The 20,124-nt window shown below is 41.5% G+C and overlaps 1 protein-coding gene across 2 annotated transcripts in view; it reads left to right on the plus strand.

Moving 5' to 3' along the window:
- The first annotated feature begins 3,146 nt into the window (after positions 1 to 3,146).
- Positions 3,147 to 20,124, plus strand: part of pde5ab (phosphodiesterase 5A, cGMP-specific, b) — an 82,801-nt gene continuing 65,823 nt past the window's right edge. Inside the window, exon 1 of one of the 2 annotated variants that reach the window (XM_034676533.1) lies at positions 3,147 to 3,452. In XM_034676533.1, the coding sequence (XP_034532424.1) occupies positions 3,448 to 3,452 (5 nt within the window). In that variant the 5' untranslated portion in view covers positions 3,147 to 3,447. The remainder of the gene's footprint in view (positions 3,453 to 20,124) is intronic. The other variant, XM_034676534.1, reaches the window with a different exon arrangement.

Genomic DNA, 20,124 nt, shown 5'->3' on the forward strand with positions numbered 1-20,124 from the left:
CTGACTTTTGTAAGGTTAAACAAATGGATTTAGTGACCAAACTGTGACGGTTTTGCAGCATGCTCCAAAAATATGTGGTGCTTATTTAGGAAACACTCCAATTAGATCTTTGGGCTCACATTTAAAGGGAGTTGGTTGGTATGTGTTATTTTGAGCTTTTTTTGCTGCCCCTTAGTTTTCAGAAAGAAATTACACAGTGTAGCTTTAACAGCGCTGATGCAATCCAGAACCTTGGTCATAAGAGTTACAGAGGTCTTCAGCTTGAGCAGTTTTAGTATTCGGAGAGATGAAGCAGATAAAAAGAAAATAAGGAAGTAAAAAAGAACAAAGAAACCTGGAAGTAAGCTAAAGCAGAAGAATCCTGCAGACGGGAGGAAAGTTCAGCCGAGCGTTAAAGAAGTTGAGCAATGATGTGATTTGTATGCTAAGCAGGTAGAAGGAGTTTTGTACCTGTCATCATTCTCTATGTGAAATGGAAATGAGCCAGATCAAATGGAAAATACAAGGAAAGTCAAATTTGATATTAAAAGAGTGGAAGAATGGAACTTTATTTCTGCTCTGATGAATCTGATATCAAACATCAAAACTTTGGAGCAAAGAGTGAGGATGAAATACAGATCACTTTTATGATTCCTTTATCCCGTGCCATATCGCACTCTCCATTCATTCGTGCATTGCTCACACCATGCTCGAGCGTAGTGTCGTCTCAGATTGATTATGACCTGCTGCTTCTTTTATTTTTTGAATCCCAGCAATGTAAAGTCTTTCTCTATGATCTGTGTGGCACACTTGCGTGCAACACTGGTCCCACAGGTCCCTGAATCAACCCTTTTGTGCAACTTGAATGCAAGAAGAGCTGCTAAAGGTCAGTCAGAGGTGCGTCAAGAATTCAGCTGCCATCTTCCAAATCTAATGTCTGTTCAGTTTGATGTGTTTCGCCGGTGCCCTCTTCATTCCTATAAAGGTTTGCCATTAAATATTAATTTCTAATTATTTGAACCTTTTCATGGTTATGAAGAGGATGTGTTTGAGAAAGAACAATGTAATCACAAAGAGTTGTGACACATCAAACAGCAAACCTTCAGTGGAATGATTCTGGTAATTTAAAAGGACAATAGTTAAAAGAGCGCAGCTGTTTCGTCCCCGCTGATCCAAATTTTGTGAAAGGAGCGAAGCTGAAAGAGCCGCTTGTCAGTTCTATTCCCGTCCTGTCTGAGAGTGCTTCCTGTCTGAACCTTTGCTGACCTTTGAAGCAGCTCTTTAATCTGCAGAGAACAAAGGCTGAGTGCACACTCCCATCGCAGCAGGTGGCTTCACACACACCTGCACTGACACACATTCATGCACTTGAAAGCAGAGATGGACGTATTCAAAACACATCAATGACATATAAACACACGGGACTCTATTCCCACCGCTCCACTGAACACACAGAGAGATTTAAACACACCACTGTTATTATAAAGAGACTGAGACCTGGACTCTGTGTCTGCTTTATGTTACAGGATCTATTTAAAGGAGGATGTAAACAACTGTATTCACTCTTTCAGCCTAATAGCATAGTTCTTCCCTGACAAACACAAAAAAAACAAAAACTGAAGCATCACCCAGACCCCCTGATTACACTGAATCCTCTAATATTCAGTCAGTCCAAAACGCTGCTGCTCAACCCACGGGCTCCCTGTTCATTTTAGAATTTTAAAATGTATCTATTTTAAATCTTTAAATGGAACAGCATCACAGCACATCTCTCTGCTCCTAAACCACTATACACTCTCAAGGTCTTTGAGGTCTGCTGACCAGCTGCTTCTTGTGGTCCCTGACCAGGTTGAAAACCAGGGGCAACCAGGCATTGGATTGGATTGGATTGGGCTAGACTGGACTTGAATGGGTTGAGTTGGATTGGATTGGATTGGGTTGGGTTGAACTGGACTGGACTGGACTAGACTGGACTGGACTGGACTGGACTGGACTGGACTCGACTGGACTGGATTGGAATTGGAATTGGAATTGGAATTTGATTGGATTGGATTGGATTGGATTGAATTGGACCTGACTAGAATGGGCTTGATTGGGTTGGAGTGTATTGGACCGGACTGGATTGGGATGGGTTGGGTTGGGTTAGACTGGACGGGATTGGATTGGACTTGATTGGGTGGGTTTGGACTAGAATGGATTGGGTTGGGTTGGACTGGGATTGATTGGGTTTGGATGGAGTGGAGAGGACAGGACTAGACTGGACTGGATTTGACACAAGGTTTGTTTTGGGAACCAAAAGCAGACTTGCACATAGAGTAGGTAGGTTTGCTAAGAGTTTACTAGAAAAAGAAACTGTACAAAACCGAAATCCCTCTTGAAGCAAACTTTGCATAAACTCAAAACTGAGAGGCTAAAACCAAAACTATAATAAATGAAGGCAAAGATTACAGCCGACTAGCTGCATAGACAAAAGCTGTGCCGTTCTTGCAGCAGTGTGCTGCCAGCACCCAACATATATAACCTCAGCTGTGACTCAGCAGGAGCCTGGTGGCGACGGAGCACACAGGTGTGCTTGCTCCTGTGACCACTGAGAGGGGAGAATACAAATATAAAACACAGCAGGTATAATATACTCATAAGAAATAAAACCAGAGTCAAACATTCACAGAGGAGGGATCGTGACAGGCCTGGATGGGTTGGGGTGGGGTGGGGTAGGTTGTACTGGATTTGATTGGAATAAATAGAGCAGAGTGTATTATCTTTGAGGATCTGTTTACTCAGAAAGTTTGGAAAATCTTTAGGACATTCCCCACTGAGCTGTTTCTATCCTGGACCCTGAGGGTTTGCCACCAGACTCCCTTTTGTTTTCAATCCAGTCATCTAACAAGGGACTTTTGGACCCTGGGATACAAGGTGAGTGATGTTAAGTTGTTGGCAGAGCTGGAAAATAGACTGACCCTGGGATTTTGATGAATCTATCATCAAAAGCAGGTTTGCAAGAGGTGCACAAGTGTTATACATTTGGGGAAATAAAGATATGATGATAAAGAAGGGGAAGACACTGGGGCAGAGGGGCATGTCCCAGTTGGGACGGCGTCCCTGCAGGCCTGCACAGTCTCCAAGCCTGAGGAGGAGGAGGGACGGGGGAAAGGAGGGATGATTGGAGGAAGAGTGTTGTATCACTTGGGGCTGGAAGGATCCCTGGAGTGGGATTTGAGGAGCAATTATTATGATCCCGTCTATGCTTTCCCCTCTCACTTTCTAACACAGCTTTTTATTTTCTCTTCCCTGCTTCAGTTCCAAAAAAGGATAGAGCTAAACCCAGACGAGAGGAGGGAGAGGGGGTGAAAACAAAGGGGGAGAAACCAGAGGAGGAAACCCCCTTATTGGACTCCATCAGTGTGTGTGGATGAGTGTGAAGGCTGAGGTCGCCGTACAGAGCCAGAAGGACTAATTTCCAGCGCGGCCATGGGGTGAGTACGAAACTTGAGCGAGGATGGGGGCTGTTGAAATAGACAGACCGCAACCACAGCTATCCATGATGGAGTTTCCTGTGCGTGTGTGTGTGTGTGTGTGTGTGTGTGTGTGTTTCTAGTTTCCTTAGTGTGAGGGAGAGTGACGAAACAAAAGTTTGTGTGTTTTTGAGCAGACTTGTTACTGTAATTGGCGGCATGATAGAACAATCAGAGCGTAATTCCTTCTGAGTGAGACTTCACGCCGCACAGAAAGAAAATCGTTGCTGGCATATTTAAAAACCAAAACTTAGCGAGGACTGATGCTGAAAAAATATCCAACAAAGCCTCTCTTTCCCTCCATTCGTGTCATACTGAGCGTGTTAACTCTCACACTTTGGCACCCCTCCTCCCCCCGGGTGATTCTTCATGTGCCGCCCACAGGGGCAAATATAAACAAACTCACACCGTCACAGTTACATAAAAAAAGTCGGCTTAGATCCCACAGTCCAGCTTCATGAGGCACCAGTCCCATCGAGGTCATGGGACTCGTAGGCTGAATCTGATCCGGTTCCAGGGATTCTCACCTTTGACCTCCTGTTTCTTGAAGACTGGACTGTTGGGATATGTTGGGTCAGCTGAGGGGAGCAGAGACTTTGGCCTGCAGACCGGTCAGTGTTGTGTGTATTTGTCTGTTGTTCTGTCACACGTGATTTCAGTTTCTTTTTCACCTTTTTGACACAGATTAGTTTCTATTTTGCATAATGCTGCATTTTAAAAAATCTATTTTTATCACCACTCCCCATGCTTTTCCACCCGAAGACTGCAGCTTTTATATTTTTCAGTTATCTAAGTAGAGTTTTGATATATCTGCACTCAACCTGTATTTGAAATCTGCTAGATAGTATTTATCTTATTTTTGTGAACTTTTTCTGAAAACTTCCTATACCTTTCACCTCAAAACAGGCTTGTTACTTAAGCTTTAATGCATTTTAGAGCAATAATAATAAGTTTGCATAACAATAACTTAATCTTTACAACATTAAAAGTTTAAAAAGGGCTTTGACAAACTAAGAAAAACGAATCAGGCAACAGAAAAGTACCCAAACCTCGACAGGTGCTTCGAGACATTACAAGTGCACAGCGAAGACGGAGTGAAAGAAGAGTAAGAGCAACAAAACGTAGCAAGAGGAAATAAAGACTTAAAAAAATTAAACCAATATAATAAACTGATCCAATTTAATTGAATTTGTACAGAATTTAGTTAATTTTTTGTGTCTTTTCTGGGCTACCTTCCCTACTTCAAGTTCAATTTCAGCCTGATTGGCTATGTCTGTCCATATCACGTTGCATACAACATGAAATTGTATGACAAACAAACAAACTAAAAAAGATTTAAAGCTGGATTGATGCATGAAAGCTAAAGAGTCAACATGCCCGGTGTTCTCAGAGCAGATTCAGAGCAGCATCACGTTTCCTTTCCTGCTGGTTCATCTTTGAAGCTAAGCTTGTGTTCATTATTTATATTATATTGTAATGTAATTTTATCTGAAGTAAGTACAAAAAGTATGTTTATAGTTGAAGTAGTGTTGAACAATCAGATGTGAATAGGCTTTGGTGTCTGCAGGAAAAACTGTCTGTATAGAGAGCAACAGCAGGTGTTCTAGAATTCTGAGAACAAATGGAACATTCCGTGAAGGTCAGACCTAAAAGAACATCAGTGTCTCTGATCCTCTTTCCTAGACCTCCATTCAACAAACAAATATTGTTAATATAGTTTTCTTCTCCTCTTGAGGACAGACCTGACAAAGCTTGACTTTTGACTTTTGACTAATCTGCATCATGATGTTGTTATTTCAGCAAACTTAAGACCCGTTAATCACAAGAACATCAGTTTCCGTTTAATACCACTGAATTCTTAATATTTACAGTGAGGCGCTGCTCAAGAGGATATAATGAACTCAGAAATTACGGCGTTTACTTTGCAGACATGTTTGGAGGAGGGTTAAAGGAAGTCATGGATAGAATTTTTTATGGCGAACAAGTACTATACCAGAATGACCGGCAAGTTGGCGAGTGTTGAGGCTGTCTGATTGGTTCAAAGATTGGAGTCGCTTCTACTTGTGTTCTTTGAGTATGTTTCATAAACTGAGGATCTCTACTTTTGCCAGAGTCTCTAACTACACGAACATCTCTACTTCTATTCACGTAAAAAATTATTTTACCACTTTTGTTAATCAGTACCCCGGGTTGTTGGCCACCTGAGCTGGAAGATGAGTTAGCTGACTATATAAGGCCTCTTTTCTTCTCCTCTTCTGTGCTCTCGCTCCTCGTTCTGTAATCTGGCCCGCAGATCAGAACAGCGTAAATATCTGGAGGGGCCTTTTTCGCTTTGTTTTCACCACAGAGGATCAGAGATGTTTATTTGCAGAGTTCTCTTTAAATGATGTGGGGAAGTGGATGGCATGTAGCACGCAGGCCTGGTTTAGCTCAGAGTCTTGATGTGTGCACGGTGGAGGAATTAGAGGTTTAGTGGGAAATGAAGCGAGGCTGTTAAATCTCTGGAAAATATTATAAGTAAATCCTCATTCTTACATCAGAAGTCCAAAAGCTTACTTTGAATTTGCTTCGTTTTGAACTGACTGAAAGCTCTGCAGTTACCAGTGACAGGACAGAACAGTCTGAGGCTTAAAGCTACTCCAGCTTATATCAAATATATGTTCAATGGATCAAATGTGACCTGATATCTGAAATTTAACATAATGCATCCACAGAAAAACATCACCAAATGTCACAGCTCTCCTTTAACTGATGTTGTGGTTTAGAGTCTTTCAGCTCATTATTTTGGTTCCACACCTGCAGAGTTTTTGCTCACTGTGCTTTGCCTCGTTTTAGAACTCAGCAGCAGGCAGACTAAATGTTCAACTAATTGCTGAAAAAAGGAAACAACAAGCCATTAAAGTTAGAGATATTAGCATCCAGAAACACAAAAGCGTGCTGTTAATGCTCTCTGCAGGGCTACAGATTCTAATTTCATGATCACAAAATACATCCTAGACATGCAGTTGAATGTCTCTGAAGTAACTCTGATTTTAAATACTTTATTTGTTTTAACTAACCTGGTTAGATATACCTTTGTGGCCACTTGGAGGCAGTGCAACACAACAGTCACCTTATAAAGTAGACTGATAGATGTCCAGCAGACACTGCGCATTCTTGGCATTCACTTGGAGTCGTAAACATGACGGATCATTTAGCTGCTAAAGAGAGAAACATTCCTCCCACGAGTAGCTGGACGTCAAAAACTGTAAACATGAAGAGGACCAAGCCAATACTGCGTTCCTCTTTGGTTTTTGAACTCTTGAATTTTGTTTTTCGGGTTATGCAATCTTAACTTTACGGACAGAAATGACTGAATTTTTACCAAATGATGAAGCTCAAGAAAGGCAGGAGGTTGGCCTATTCTGCAGCTCTGTCACTCAAAGAGGCCACACCCCCAGTTATGCAGAACTCCTAAGGCCTGTGTCCACTAGAATATTCATTAACTTGTAACTATTCGATTGATCGTTAGATAGTTCCAGGTGACTATCTACTAGTGTTTTCTCTTGAAATACCCACCCAGGATCCCATGACCTCAGTCTCAGGGTGCTTCTTACAGACACTTACATCAGACTTCCCCATATCCATGTCTAGTCCGTCTCCAATCCCCTGCGGTCCGCCCCCATGCACTCTGGTCCGATATTTACTGAATCAACCTTATCCTCCTCCTCTCCTTAGCCAAGTTGTCTTTATCTTCCTCTGAAAACCTCTGACCTGTTGACTCCAGGCCTGGCTCCGCTCATCATGACTGTTTGTTGTTGTAGTTAAGTGAAATACGATCTGGTGATAACACAGAGTGTTTTATTCTGAAAATTAACCGGATGTTTTCATTTTATTTTGGTCCCTGACTTCCTGTCCCGCTCCATCTGCTCTGTTGAGATTGCTGCATTGTGCTTTGGCATCCGGCAAGCATAGAAGTCTTGCGTCTCTGATCCGGAGAGCCCCGACCTGCCGGATCAGAGAAGCAGCCGGAACACAGTGGAGCGGATCCAGTGGAAGTTAACACATCGACTAGAATAGAAACCTATCAGATCCGGTGCTGTGACGGATCGGAGACATAGTTTTAAAGAAGTTCCTCCTCCGACGTTGTGGTTGAAAGAGACAATCTCTAAAGTCTGAAGTTGGCTAGCTTGGGAGAAGTGTCGGTGAGCGGGGCGCTTAATAGAACTTTAAATATTTTCTTCAGAGGGCCGCAACAAAAAAAATCAACTTGTGCCAAAAATATTGAGTGCTGAAATGCTGAACTGCCTGGGTTTTGTGTGGTAAATATGAGCTGCCGTTGCTGCAGACAACGTCAGTAGACACAGGCCTTTAAGCTGGATGTAAACAGGTGAGTTATATAAAAGTTCTTCCCTCGTAAAGTCAAAGCTGATATACGACCTAAAGAGAACAAAAATACTTTTGGTCCAAGGCCAAAACATGTTTATATCTACTGTAAATTCAAACATGGAGGTCTCTTTTGCATTCAACCTCTAGTGGCCATTACCGGAAGTGCAACTCAGATAATTATGCTTTGGCTTCAAGTATTCAATCTTTTTTATTTTGGCACACTTTACCCACAGGTGGCAAAAAACAATAACGTGCACACATTTCTGTTACTGATGTGCTTCTGCAGTGATGAAGGCCTCGCTGCATTTCTGACCTCTGATTGGATATAAACACTGTCTGTTTACACAGAGTTATATTTGCTCTGTCTCTTGCGGGAGAAAACCCTTCAGGGTGTAACGCTTTGATTAATGGCCCTGCTCTTTTGCAAGATTTGGATTAGGCCTGCGGGTCCCGCTTGAAAGTTATTGCTTTATAATGGGAACATGTAAGCAAAGGACATGTGCTTTTCATCACTCCACGAATAACGATTACATAATGAAAATGAAAAAACGCAGTGAGATCAAAGATGTGCGTACAGAGGGACGTGTTTGGGGAAAGTGTGTGCATAAATCTATGTTTGGTGTTTGCTTCTCTTTGTTGTCTTTCTCTCCTCTCCGTCCTTTCCCTGTTTTCTCCTCATGATGTGTCTGCAGTTGTTTCTTTTTGAGGTTACATGAGTCACTTATTCCCTCTCGGGATGACAGTGATAAAGCCAAGTTCCCATTGTGTGTATCTGAAAATTTCCATTTCAGGATGCGAGTTATTCAAAGCCATGCTTGGGTTAAAAATAAGACTCAAATATTGAGATGAGATGCGGCAGAACAGCAGAGGAGGGGGCGTAATGGAGAGAGCAGATGTGGAGAAGCTGTTTTATGCTTCATTTAGCTCATTGAGATGTCCAACAAATGTGGCAGACTGAACACGAAACCACTCAGAGGTACTGATTTTCATCCTCGTCTTGAGATCGATACTCAAGAGGACAAGGATTGAGTTTTCACGCTTGTCTCGTACCTTAACACCTCTGCAGAGCTCGTGTCTGAAACACACTGTGTCCTCCACGGTCCCCATCAGGAGCTTTAGTGTCAGCACAAAGCCTGACCAGCTGGCTAATGTGCAGAATCTAGGACACATTTCCGCCGCAGAGGTGAAGAGTCAGCCAGCCGGCGCCTCAGCGTTTATGCAAGCGGGGAAATTGACTCGATAAATCTGCAAATGTGAGAATATAAACAGAATCAGGTCCGCAGAGGGGAGGTGAATTATTTGACCGCTTATTTGAAACTGGACCGGAGCTTGGCCGCTCGCTCACACCTGCTGTATATCACTGATAATAAGAGTTTTCCACTAGTGTGCTCAGAGTTCAAAAAGATAAACTAGGCCTTTTATAAGCTCCTCACTCTCTGAGTATATGTCCAAACAGCCGTGTTTACGTCTCTATAAACTGTGAGCACACTGTAGTGGAGTAGAACCTGGTTTGAAACGCCTGGTTCAGATCAAATCTGATGGAGTTATGTTGAAAATAAACGTGGACACAGAACATTGAATGTATATTCTGGGATATTGCTTCTTGGTTTTAAAGTAAATCCAATGCAGAAGTTCTTTAAAACGTTTTTATTCTAGTGGCCAGCAGGGGGCGACTCTTATGGTTCCAAAATGAAGTCCACTCCTTAAGAATCTGACAGACTTCAAATCCATTTATTCCCTCAGTACCAATTTCCCCACCAAGTTTCTTTCAATCTGTAGTTTCAACTCTTCTCCAATATAGCATGATGTTCATTTTGTAAACCACAGCTTACATACAGGAGTCTACGGGTGGTGTCACAGTGACTCGTTCATCTCTCCTAACAAGCCCATGGTCTTTAAATTACTGATTTAAACAGATATTCAGGTCTGAAAATAGAACACCTTAGAAATGTTAGTACTTTTTGAATATATGACAGAATCTGGGAGTTGAAGGGCAGCATTAGAAGGGGGGGATAGTTTGGATGAAGGTTTCTAGATTTGTCTAGAGGTGAGCTTTTTGTTAATGTTTCTCTGGAGGCGGCTAAATGTGTTAAACTTTAAATCCAAGAAAACTTTTCCGTTCATTTAGTCATGGTCTATTGTATCGCATCGTATCGCATCGCATTGTGTATCATCGCATTGTATCAAATCATATTGTATCGTGTTGCGTCCATAGACTGTAAATAAAAATGGGCACCGCTGCTCCGCCTCTTCCCGTTGTGCGGTTCTGAAGCCAAAAAATCCCTCTCCTGGGCGCCGCCATTGTGCAGCCAGAGCCTGTGCGGCCACTGTAATAACCTCCGCCCTACAGCGTGACGTCACAAGACGCTGTGTGTCCTTTGAAGTTTCACTCTACGGTGGCTGTGAATCAAACCAGGAAGTAAAACCCCATTTTTTAAACTCTAATAACTAACGAAAAAGAAACTTTTCAGGAAAAAGAGGACTTGGACACAAAACAGTCAAATACTAACTACATATCACCACAGCATACGGATGTGAGAAACATTCGTACAACGTGTATTTACTTTTTAAAGTTTGACTGCTCCCCCATTCAAATGAATGGAGTAGACAGATTTTTTGACCTATAATGCAGCCAGCCACCAGGGGGCAGACACACTGCTGAAAGCCTCACCACCAGCCACCGGAACCTCTCCCTTGGTTGCGTCACATTGTATCACATCGTATACAGGTGGGAGCCATATTGTTAATGCTGACCTCAACCAAACATAGTGTGAGGTAAAGAGGCGGGGTTTGAGCCTCCTAGCCAACAGCTACAGTGTTCCCGCCTGTCAGTCAAGTCAGTCATGTCCTTATTTGGGCAAAACTCTTAATCTTAATATCTTCTGAACTGTCACGTTAGAAAAAAATGCACCCCCCGTACAGTGTGTGCTGAAAGAGAATCAAGCTCTTCGGACTGAAGCCGTTTTTTGAACCAGGCTGTGAACATGTTTATTTCTGCTGTAAAGATCGTCTTTTTTGAATTGGTGTGTATGTGGTTTCCGGTGTTTCTGCAGCCAGCCTCAAGCGGATTCTCGATGAATTGCAGTTTATAACACTTCTGCGTGGGCTTCATATTTTGAGACCGGAAGTTGCTGCTTGATATTATCACATTGTGCCACATTGTATTCTATTATATTACGTATCATATTGTATAGCACCATATTGTATTGTATCTTATCACATCATATCATGTCATATCACATCATATCACATTATATCGCGTCTTGTCTAATTGGATTGTATAGTATTGAATCTTGTTGTATCTTTTGTTGTAAGCTGCTGTAACAAAATTATTTCCCCCAACTGGCGATCAATGAAAGTATCTTATCTTGTTGTGTTGTAATGTATTCTGTCGCATCATACCGTACTGAATTCGCAGCCCATTGAATTACATAGAATCGTATCACAATGTATTGCGTCGCATTGTATGACATTGCATTGTATTGTATCCCAATGCATACCGTCATATTGTATTCCATCAGATCACATCGTATAGCTTCTATTTTTTTGTACAGTTTCATATTGTTCTGTATCATAATGAATCACAATATACCGTATCATCATACCATTCCATATCATATTACATTGTACTGTTTCTTATGATATGATATCATATCCTATTCTATTCGTATACTATTGTATTGTTTTGCGTCGTATCTTATGGTTCTGTATGCTATTACATCTAACTCTGCACTTTCTATTGGAACTAAACTCTCTCTCATATAAAGTTTCACCTGAAAACACGAGTAACTGAACATCTGGTCCTCCTTCTCCTCTTTTTCGTACTCTCTGCCAGCTCACCCTCTTCAGCCGTCTACCACCCGGCTGACTGTCAGCATACAGAGCAGACCTCCCTGTGCAGGGATGATTCTGATTGATACGCAGCACTCGCTCTATTCCCAACCCATTACCTAACACCTACTCCCGGCTATTCATCTGCAGGCTGCTACACTGCCGCTAATCCGGTTAGAAAAGCAGACGAGAAGCACAGGGGCTCACTGAGGGAACAGAGTGCAGGGGTGTTTATTTTCCTCTAATAAAAGATCACCAAAACGAGGCGAACACTGGGATTTACTCTGGGTGACCGGGAAGGAGTTTTCACAACAAAGCAGAGTTTTATTTTAGAATGATTTCACATTCAGAGCCATTCATATTATATTGAGGGTTTTATTAGGACTACGTATTTGTTGACAGGATGGTTCATTTAATGTGATTCCGAGATTCCTCTGGATTATCACTCTGCCAATCATAGATCAAACACTTTTTTACATCATCCTTAAGCCTTAAATAATTCTAAAGGTGTCTTAAAATTGAAAGATGAAAGGATTACTGGATGGAGATATGTTTGAGCGAATGATTTCAGTCGATTGGAGGATTATTAAAAATATATATATCCTCAGACTGATGTGTAACACTGGTGTAACTCTTGTCCTCAGTAGTAAAACGTGTCTCTGTCAAAGGTCTGTTCTTGCTCTCTGCTTTACAGACTGAAGTTCAGTCCCTCTCTCGGTGACCTGACTGATTATCTGCCTGTTTCAGAGCTTACTAGAAGATAAAATTCACAACTACCTGATATCAGTGACACCTTCCCCTTGATATCTCTGAACCAGAAGTACAAATGTTAACACACATTTCTACAAATTATCAATAGTAGTTAATATGTAACTTTAATCTGTTTAGTTAGTAGATCATGTCAGCCTGAAAGGTGCTTCATGATTCTGCTCACACTGATTTATTAGAACAGTTTATGCACAATAGTTTTCAGATATTTGTACTGCACATGAGGTACGTATAGTAGTTTGCATAAATAGTTGATAATTAAATTGATAAAACTGGAGATACACATTTTTGGTTTGGCTCTGACCCATGCTACAACCAGCAGCAACTTCTGATGATGAATAATGAAGGCGATGCGGAAATTCAAATTCAATTCAAAGAATTGCAGTTCCTCAAGTGTCCACTGGATGCTGGCTACAAAAGTCAAGGAAGCCCCATTAGGCCCCATGTTGAAATGCTAATGTTTACATGTTGTGGGTAATAAACATGTCTACAGTCGGGCTCAAAAATGTTTCTGGGTTTGGCTCATTTATCGAAAACATTTTTTATGACCCATCCATTAAGATAAAAGTCAGGTCGTGTTTCCAACACTGCAGCCACTATCGCTGAGCTTCAAAACTGAGAGTACATCCATGTTTTACAGTTCACGGCTTCAACTGTAGAAACAGCTATTCAGCACAAAAAATTCAGTTATGCTTCCCTCCAGTTTGACCATTGTACCATGTTTCTAAATCTGTGGGATCCTCCCACTGCAGATCTCAGCAAATACCAACGACATGATAAAAAAAAAAACATGGCCAAAACTGAATAAATAAGATTCAGGGATGTCATAAACTAAAGCTAACTATAAAGGAAAAGTGATTTAAAAGAAGAAGTCAAATGAAACACTCATTAGGACGTTTTTAACAATGATTCCTTATGTGTGGTAAATGCCCCCCCGGTGGGCTGTGAGGGTACTGCAAGTAGGCTGCCGAAGTGCTCTCAACAATTATCCTTTCAACTTTTTAATTTCATCAAATTTTAACACTTTACTTTTCCCACTTTTTCAACTTTAGAAAATGTTAAATATTTTTGGATTTTCACAGGAAGTCACGCCCTTTTTAGTTTTGTTTGTTATGGCACAAGTGGATGTTAAAAACCTACTAATACAGAAATATTAGCTTTTTCTTTAACCCCCATAAAGAGTTGAGGAGAACTTAAGAGTCTGACGTGTTAAAAGTTGATCATTTTAAGTTTTTTTTTTAAAAAAAGGAGACACAGCAGGTAGAATATTTGTCTTCTTGGAGTTTGTAATGCTGCCACCAGTGGTCGCCAAAGTTCAGATTTGTTCAAATAATCTTGGTAGCTTTATTTTTATCTCCAGTGAACGTGAACAAATAAGATATATTTTTTAAAACTCGAACTCTATTAAGACCACAGTGTACCTGTGCTGACTTCAGAACAGGTGACTCCCACCTGCTCTGAGCCTCCTCTCCGTGACGTGACCTCTGTAATTATTGACCAGGGAGCGGAGCGATCAGACCCGCACGGACATAAGAGCATCATGGGACTTACATGTGTGTGTAGGTTAGAGAGCAAACACCATCTGAGCTCAACCCTGGGGCATCACACACAAACACACACACACACACACACACACACACACACACACACACACACACACACACACACACACACACACACACACACACACACACACACAGAGAGAGAGACAGAGAGAGAGAGAGAGAGAGAGAGAGAGAGAGAGCTCTAATGAGTTTGTTTCCACTCAACACAGATTTTTTTCCCCTTGGTGTTTCCACAGGATTATTTTTCCATGCTAACACAAACACACACTCCCACAAACCAGCACACCTGGTGTCACTTTCAGGTAGAGTTGTCCTCTCTCCTACCAACTTAAATTTTTTTAATTCCCTTTTTTACTTTGAAAATTGAGCGCTTTCATATTAAATCAATTTTTAATATTTTTCATCCAAAACTTTCCATCCATGAAAAAAAAACATGCCAGGTAATGTATCATTTCCCGCTCTGTGTGAGTGTGTGTTCATAGCTTGGTGACTCAGGTTGGTCATAGTCTGATGGTGAGGTGAGATGAATCAGCACTTCTGTAATAACACCACACATTTTTCCATTTCTTAATCTGAGGTTTTACATCATCGTGCTCTTTTGAAACCACAACAAATGTTAAAGTGCTCAAAAATAGATTAAGATGACAGCTGAGTGTTGGAAACGTCAACGCTTTTTAAAAGAAACGAATATTATTGCTTTGTTTCTTTTCAAGAGCCAGTTCAAAATACTGTTTTCATTTTGAGCGAAATTTTCACCCCAACTCTTCCAGAGGCCCACATGGTAAATGTTGGTGGACATTTGTTGCACATGGAATTGATATAAATGCATAGGTCTCTGTTTGTTGTTGCTGCTACCAGCCCATCTTCCATTCGACTATCCTCCTTGTCTGACGACCAAATTCCACCAGATCCGTGTCTGGTATGCAAGACTTCTATCTTTGCTGGATGCTAGAGCACGATGCATCAATCTCAATGGAGCAGATGGAGCGGGACAGGAAGTCAGGGACCAAAATAAAATGAAAACATCCGGTTAATTTTCAGAATAAAACACTCTGTGTTATCACCAGATCCTATTTCACTTAACTACAACAACAAACTGTCATGATGAGCGGAGCCAGGCCTGGAGTCAACAGGTCAGAGGTTTTCAGAGGACCATAAAGACAACATGGATGAGGAGAGGAGGACAAACCTTGATTCAGTGAATACCGTGGGAAAACCTCGGTCACATGACTCCAGCTGCACAGCGGTTCTGCTCCGTGCTGCGTTGTGAAAACGACAGCTCTGGTCTCTTTATCCCGTTTCTTTATTCACCAAGCTCAGCATCAGGCTGTAACTTACCTGCTTTGATTATATGGCTAAGTTAGGGTTATGCATATATTTGCATATTTAGGGGTGTGGTTAGTCATCTGACAGGTGGCTTAAAGCCTCAGCTCCGCCCCTGTGCCTGTTTCTAGATGATCAGAGGTTGGTTAGAGTCCACATTTCCAGTGTGATGACACCATCGCTTGGTGACATCACTGACACGATGTCCATGTTTTTACTGTCTGTGGCTTAAAAACAAAGTCTGCAATCCCAATTGTGACTTCAGGGAGGTGATGTCTGCTTCTTATAAAGAGTATTAAAGGGGAAGCATTTGGTTCTTAAAGTCTGAGCTCTCCTCATTCGTTCCAATGAGACATTAAAATATTGGATCAAATATGAGACTGTAAAGGATTTTACTTTTCCGGTTTATTGTCGTCTGGACATCAGGTCGTCGTCCTGTGACGGACGAGCTCTGTCATTATTTCTGTAGGAATGTTTCTAAGGACTACAGACACAGCAAACCTCAGCGTCTGGCAGGTACATCTACAGTACACGCTCACTTTAATAATCACATCTGTCTCCATTCCTTACCGAATATCCCTCCAGGAGTTTACATCATCATGTTTCCACATTAACCACAGAAGAAGAAGAAACATCATTTTCCTCCCAAATTAGGGAAAGAAACGTAGCAACAGCTGTTCTCTGAGATTACCTGACCAAGTTTAAAATGAGCTCAGCGACAAACACTGCAGTGAAACCAGAGGAGGGATCTCTGCAGCACCTTACAAACAGACAGAAGGGATCATCTATAGTTACTCTGCTTTTTATGACTGGAAACTATCATAAATCTGAGCGTTATTGAGGCTGAAGCATCTTTCAGAATGGAGAGATAACAGGGAACTTAGAGCGTTCCCAGTTTTGAAGTGCCAAGCCAAAGTCCTCTGGGAGACGCAGGGTTGCTAGGACGGCATTGTTTTTGTACATATTCGTGTTCCAAACTCAAGTTTGTGTTGTGTTTGGTTTAAATTGGAAATTATGCTGAACGTCCAAAAAATCCCAGAGCAAACAAAGAAGCTCAACTTCAACAAACAGATGAGTCTCAAAACAAACGGAAACGAATCCAGTGAATAAACGAATCAAAGTTCCGGGCTGCAGGACTTCAGCAGGAGGTCAGGAGAGTGGATCCAAATGTTTGTTCCTCTTTAACGCAGGAACACAGTGACCCTCTTACCTCGTTTCAAAGTTACCCAAAGTGCAGTTTGTTTCCTGCTGAGGTTTCAGATCTTTGTGCACTGAAGTTATAAGTTCATGCAAACTTTGTCTTCAGTTCACACTCTGATCTTCCAGAAAGTATGTTGGAGAAAAATACACTGGGGCTCATTCACAAACATCTTCATCAGAATTGTATTCAATGTTTTCTGAAGAAAAGTCTACAGCAGGTTCATGAAGCTGTTCTTAAACTGCAGAATTGTCACCCCCTGTGTTCTTAAACTGATGAATGCAACGCCCCTTTACTGTCCATATTAGGGCATGAGTCTGCAGGGATGTGTGCACACTGAAATGACTGAAAAGAGAAGCAGAGAGATGTTGAATTTGTGCAAATTACATCATAAATTGATTAATGGACTCCAACTTAATGTACTTTAGTAGTTCTGAAACAGATGTTTAGATAGCACCCATGGTTGATGTAAAAACAGACACATGAGATGATATCACTTGTTCAAAGAGTGTTGGCATCAAAAATGAAAAGAGATGAATATAGAAAAAAATCACAACAAACTGTCCTCTTCCAGCTCTCCTTCTCTGAGCTCTGCGGTTCACACACCTTTGAACATAAACGAGGCAAATGTCACAACTTTGAACCCTGCTCCTGCTATCATCATCACCGATCATGGTTTAAGTTTCTTTGTAGAGATAACTTAAAGTTTCTCTCACCTGCTCCGCTCGTTGATAGTATTGCTGGACAGGATCCAATATGAAAATGTCTCTTTTCCACGGATTGATTTGACATGACGTGTGATCAGTTTGCCTCTGGTGTTGCTTATGTTAGTGAAAGTTAATAACTGTTGTCAAGGGGTTTATACCAATCAGAATCAAGCTGGATGGTCAGTAAAAGAGCTGGGTAGGAAGGAGTTATTAAACCAAGTGAATCACAGGTGTGCGAAATAAAAACATGGCGGGTACTCTACCGATCAGAAATTTTCAGCATTGCAGGCTCCACCCCCCAAATCTAGACCATTATTCCAGCTTACGAGGTCATTACATCAGCTGTCAGAGTGTTATTTTGTTTTAAATCTCCTAGCCTATTGGAAGCTGCCTTGAAAACTCCTCAGCAGTCAGACATGTCATAGTCTTCATCATAAAGTGTTTAATATCTCTGCATGTAAATGAAACACGCCTCCATTCCTGAGTTCTTTTCAATTTTTCCCTCAAAGTAGAAACTGGTAAAAAAGTGTCTGAACTGAAGGTCAAGCTTTCACTCCATCATTAAGACTTTCATCTCTTCTAACTCTGCATCGTCTGATAAATCAGAGAGTCTCAGCAGGAGAAGGATTCACGTTTTCTTGAAACTGATTTATTTTATACTCATCATCTGTGAGGGGTTCAGGAATTGCATCTTTTCTCAGGGATATGGAGCATCAGAAGCAACCCCTTCTTTCATCTGCTGTGTTCAAACACTCTCAGGCCGCTCTGTGTGTCTGAAATAAACAAATCCAGAGTTGTTTTTCGTGGATTCACTCAGCAGCTAATTCAACTTCCACCACAGAATGAAGGCTGTGGACAGATTATCTCATTTAGTTTGCTGTCAAAGGCATTCAAACTATGTAATCGACGACAAACTTCTCTCTGCTGCTCCTCTGAGATTTATTCGTGTTGTCCTCGCTCTGCGCTGACACTGAGCAGGCCGCATGTCTGTGTTTCCTCAAACTGTGGCACGCCAGTGGAACTATGAAAGAAAAGAACAGCTCTGTTTAAAGGGTCAAGGTGATGTTGGAAAGACGGTTTCATCTCCTCAAACTTCGGATTTATTGCAGAACATTCAGACTTTCACTTTTTTATCTGCAGCTTGAATCTAGAAAAGAGACAAAAAAGAATGCAGACTTTTCAACAAAGACAGGAGCATGTTCTCCTTTATACATGCATGTAGTCATCAGAGCACACGTATTGTCTCCGATGGTCAGCTCAGGGTTTTTTCCTCTCTTCTTGTTTCAGACTTGTTTGCAGAGTGGCTCCAGACGGAAAGGCCTTGGGGCAAAGTCCACTGACACAGTGAAGAATGAGCAGAAATACCCCACATTAATGAGTTACATAATGCATGACTGTGCACGTGTGTGTGTTTGTGTGCAGTTTCCAGATGAGTGTGTGTTTGGGACATTTTATAAAGCTTTGGTGAATTTTTGCAGGTTTTGTAGACTTGTAAAAACGCGTTTATTTCTCTATTTTAGCAGATTTTTTTCCTTATTTATTTGACGACTTCCTGTATGTGTGTATTTCATACTTCATAACCACAGCAGAAATATTTTCAAGGACTAGTAAGTATTCAAGGAACCTTGTGCAACTGTTTGGACCAGTTAAATAATAGTATAGCAAAAGTCCTCGCTCCAAGAAGGGGAACCGATTTGTTTGTGATTTCTCCAATTTTTGCAGATTTCAACTTGTATTTTGCAAAATCTGCAATCATGACAGTGTTCAACACAATCAGGAGAGATTTAGGCCACATGTACCAAGGACTGTTGGACTTTGTGTCACTGCACGACTATTATGATGACATCCATTGTGCTGTTATGTGATGCTTTTGCAGACTTCTGGGAGCCTTTGGAATGATAAACATTTTCAGATTCCAGTTATGTGCAAAAACTGTGCTGCTCTTTGAGACTTATGTGCCTCGTATTTCCAGAACTCAAGGCAGTCATAGCATGTAGCATGAAGTACATGATACCTCCCCCAAAGTGAAGCCAAAACTAACATGGGGCTTCCACCAGATCCGTGTGTAGTCCGGCTCTGTGCTTTCTCGTCCGTCAATGCCCATCAGTTGCGTTTTCAGAACACAGCACGGAGCAGGACTGCCGAACAGCTGGAGTCATGTGACAGAGGTTTTCCTGCAGTAATTACTGCATTAATTTATATCCTCCTCCTCTCCTCATCCATGTTGTCTTTATCGGCCAGTGAAAACCTCCTGATGACTCAAAGCCTGGCTCCACTCATCATGACGGTTTGTTGTTGTAATTAAGTCAAATACGATCTGGTGATAACACAGAGTGTTTTATTCTGAAAATTAACCGGATGTTTTCATTTTGTTTTGATGTCTGACTTCCTGTCCCGCTCCATCTGCTCTGTGCTAATTGATGTATTGTGCTCCGGCATCCGAAAAATAGAAGCCATGTGTATCTGATCTGATCACAGCCAGAATGCAACGGAGCGGATCCAGTGGAAGTTAACACATTGACTAGAATAGAAACCTATCAGATCTGGTGCTGTGACGAATCAGAGACAGACCGGACACGGATCTGGTGGAATTTGGCCGTAAGCTGCACCCTGCAATAGTTCTAGAATATCAAAAACCTGCAGTTCCCAGAGTGTCCACTAGAGGCCGGCTGCAAAAGAAAACCCCATTAGATCTAATGTTAAAATGATAGATTTAACATGTGTACAGCTTTTTATAGTGCATATGTTTTTATCATATAACGGCTAAACGTTATAAATAAGTTTGCATTCTTAGGGGTGTGAAAGTTCAGAAAGTTCACCCTTAGCTTTTTATTCCTGCTTTGAAGTCAAAGATTTGTCTCACAGCTCCTAAG

Source organism: Notolabrus celidotus, chromosome 23 (assembly GCF_009762535.1).
Source record: "Notolabrus celidotus isolate fNotCel1 chromosome 23, fNotCel1.pri, whole genome shotgun sequence".
NCBI classification, from domain to species: Eukaryota; Metazoa; Chordata; class Actinopteri; order Labriformes; family Labridae; genus Notolabrus; species Notolabrus celidotus.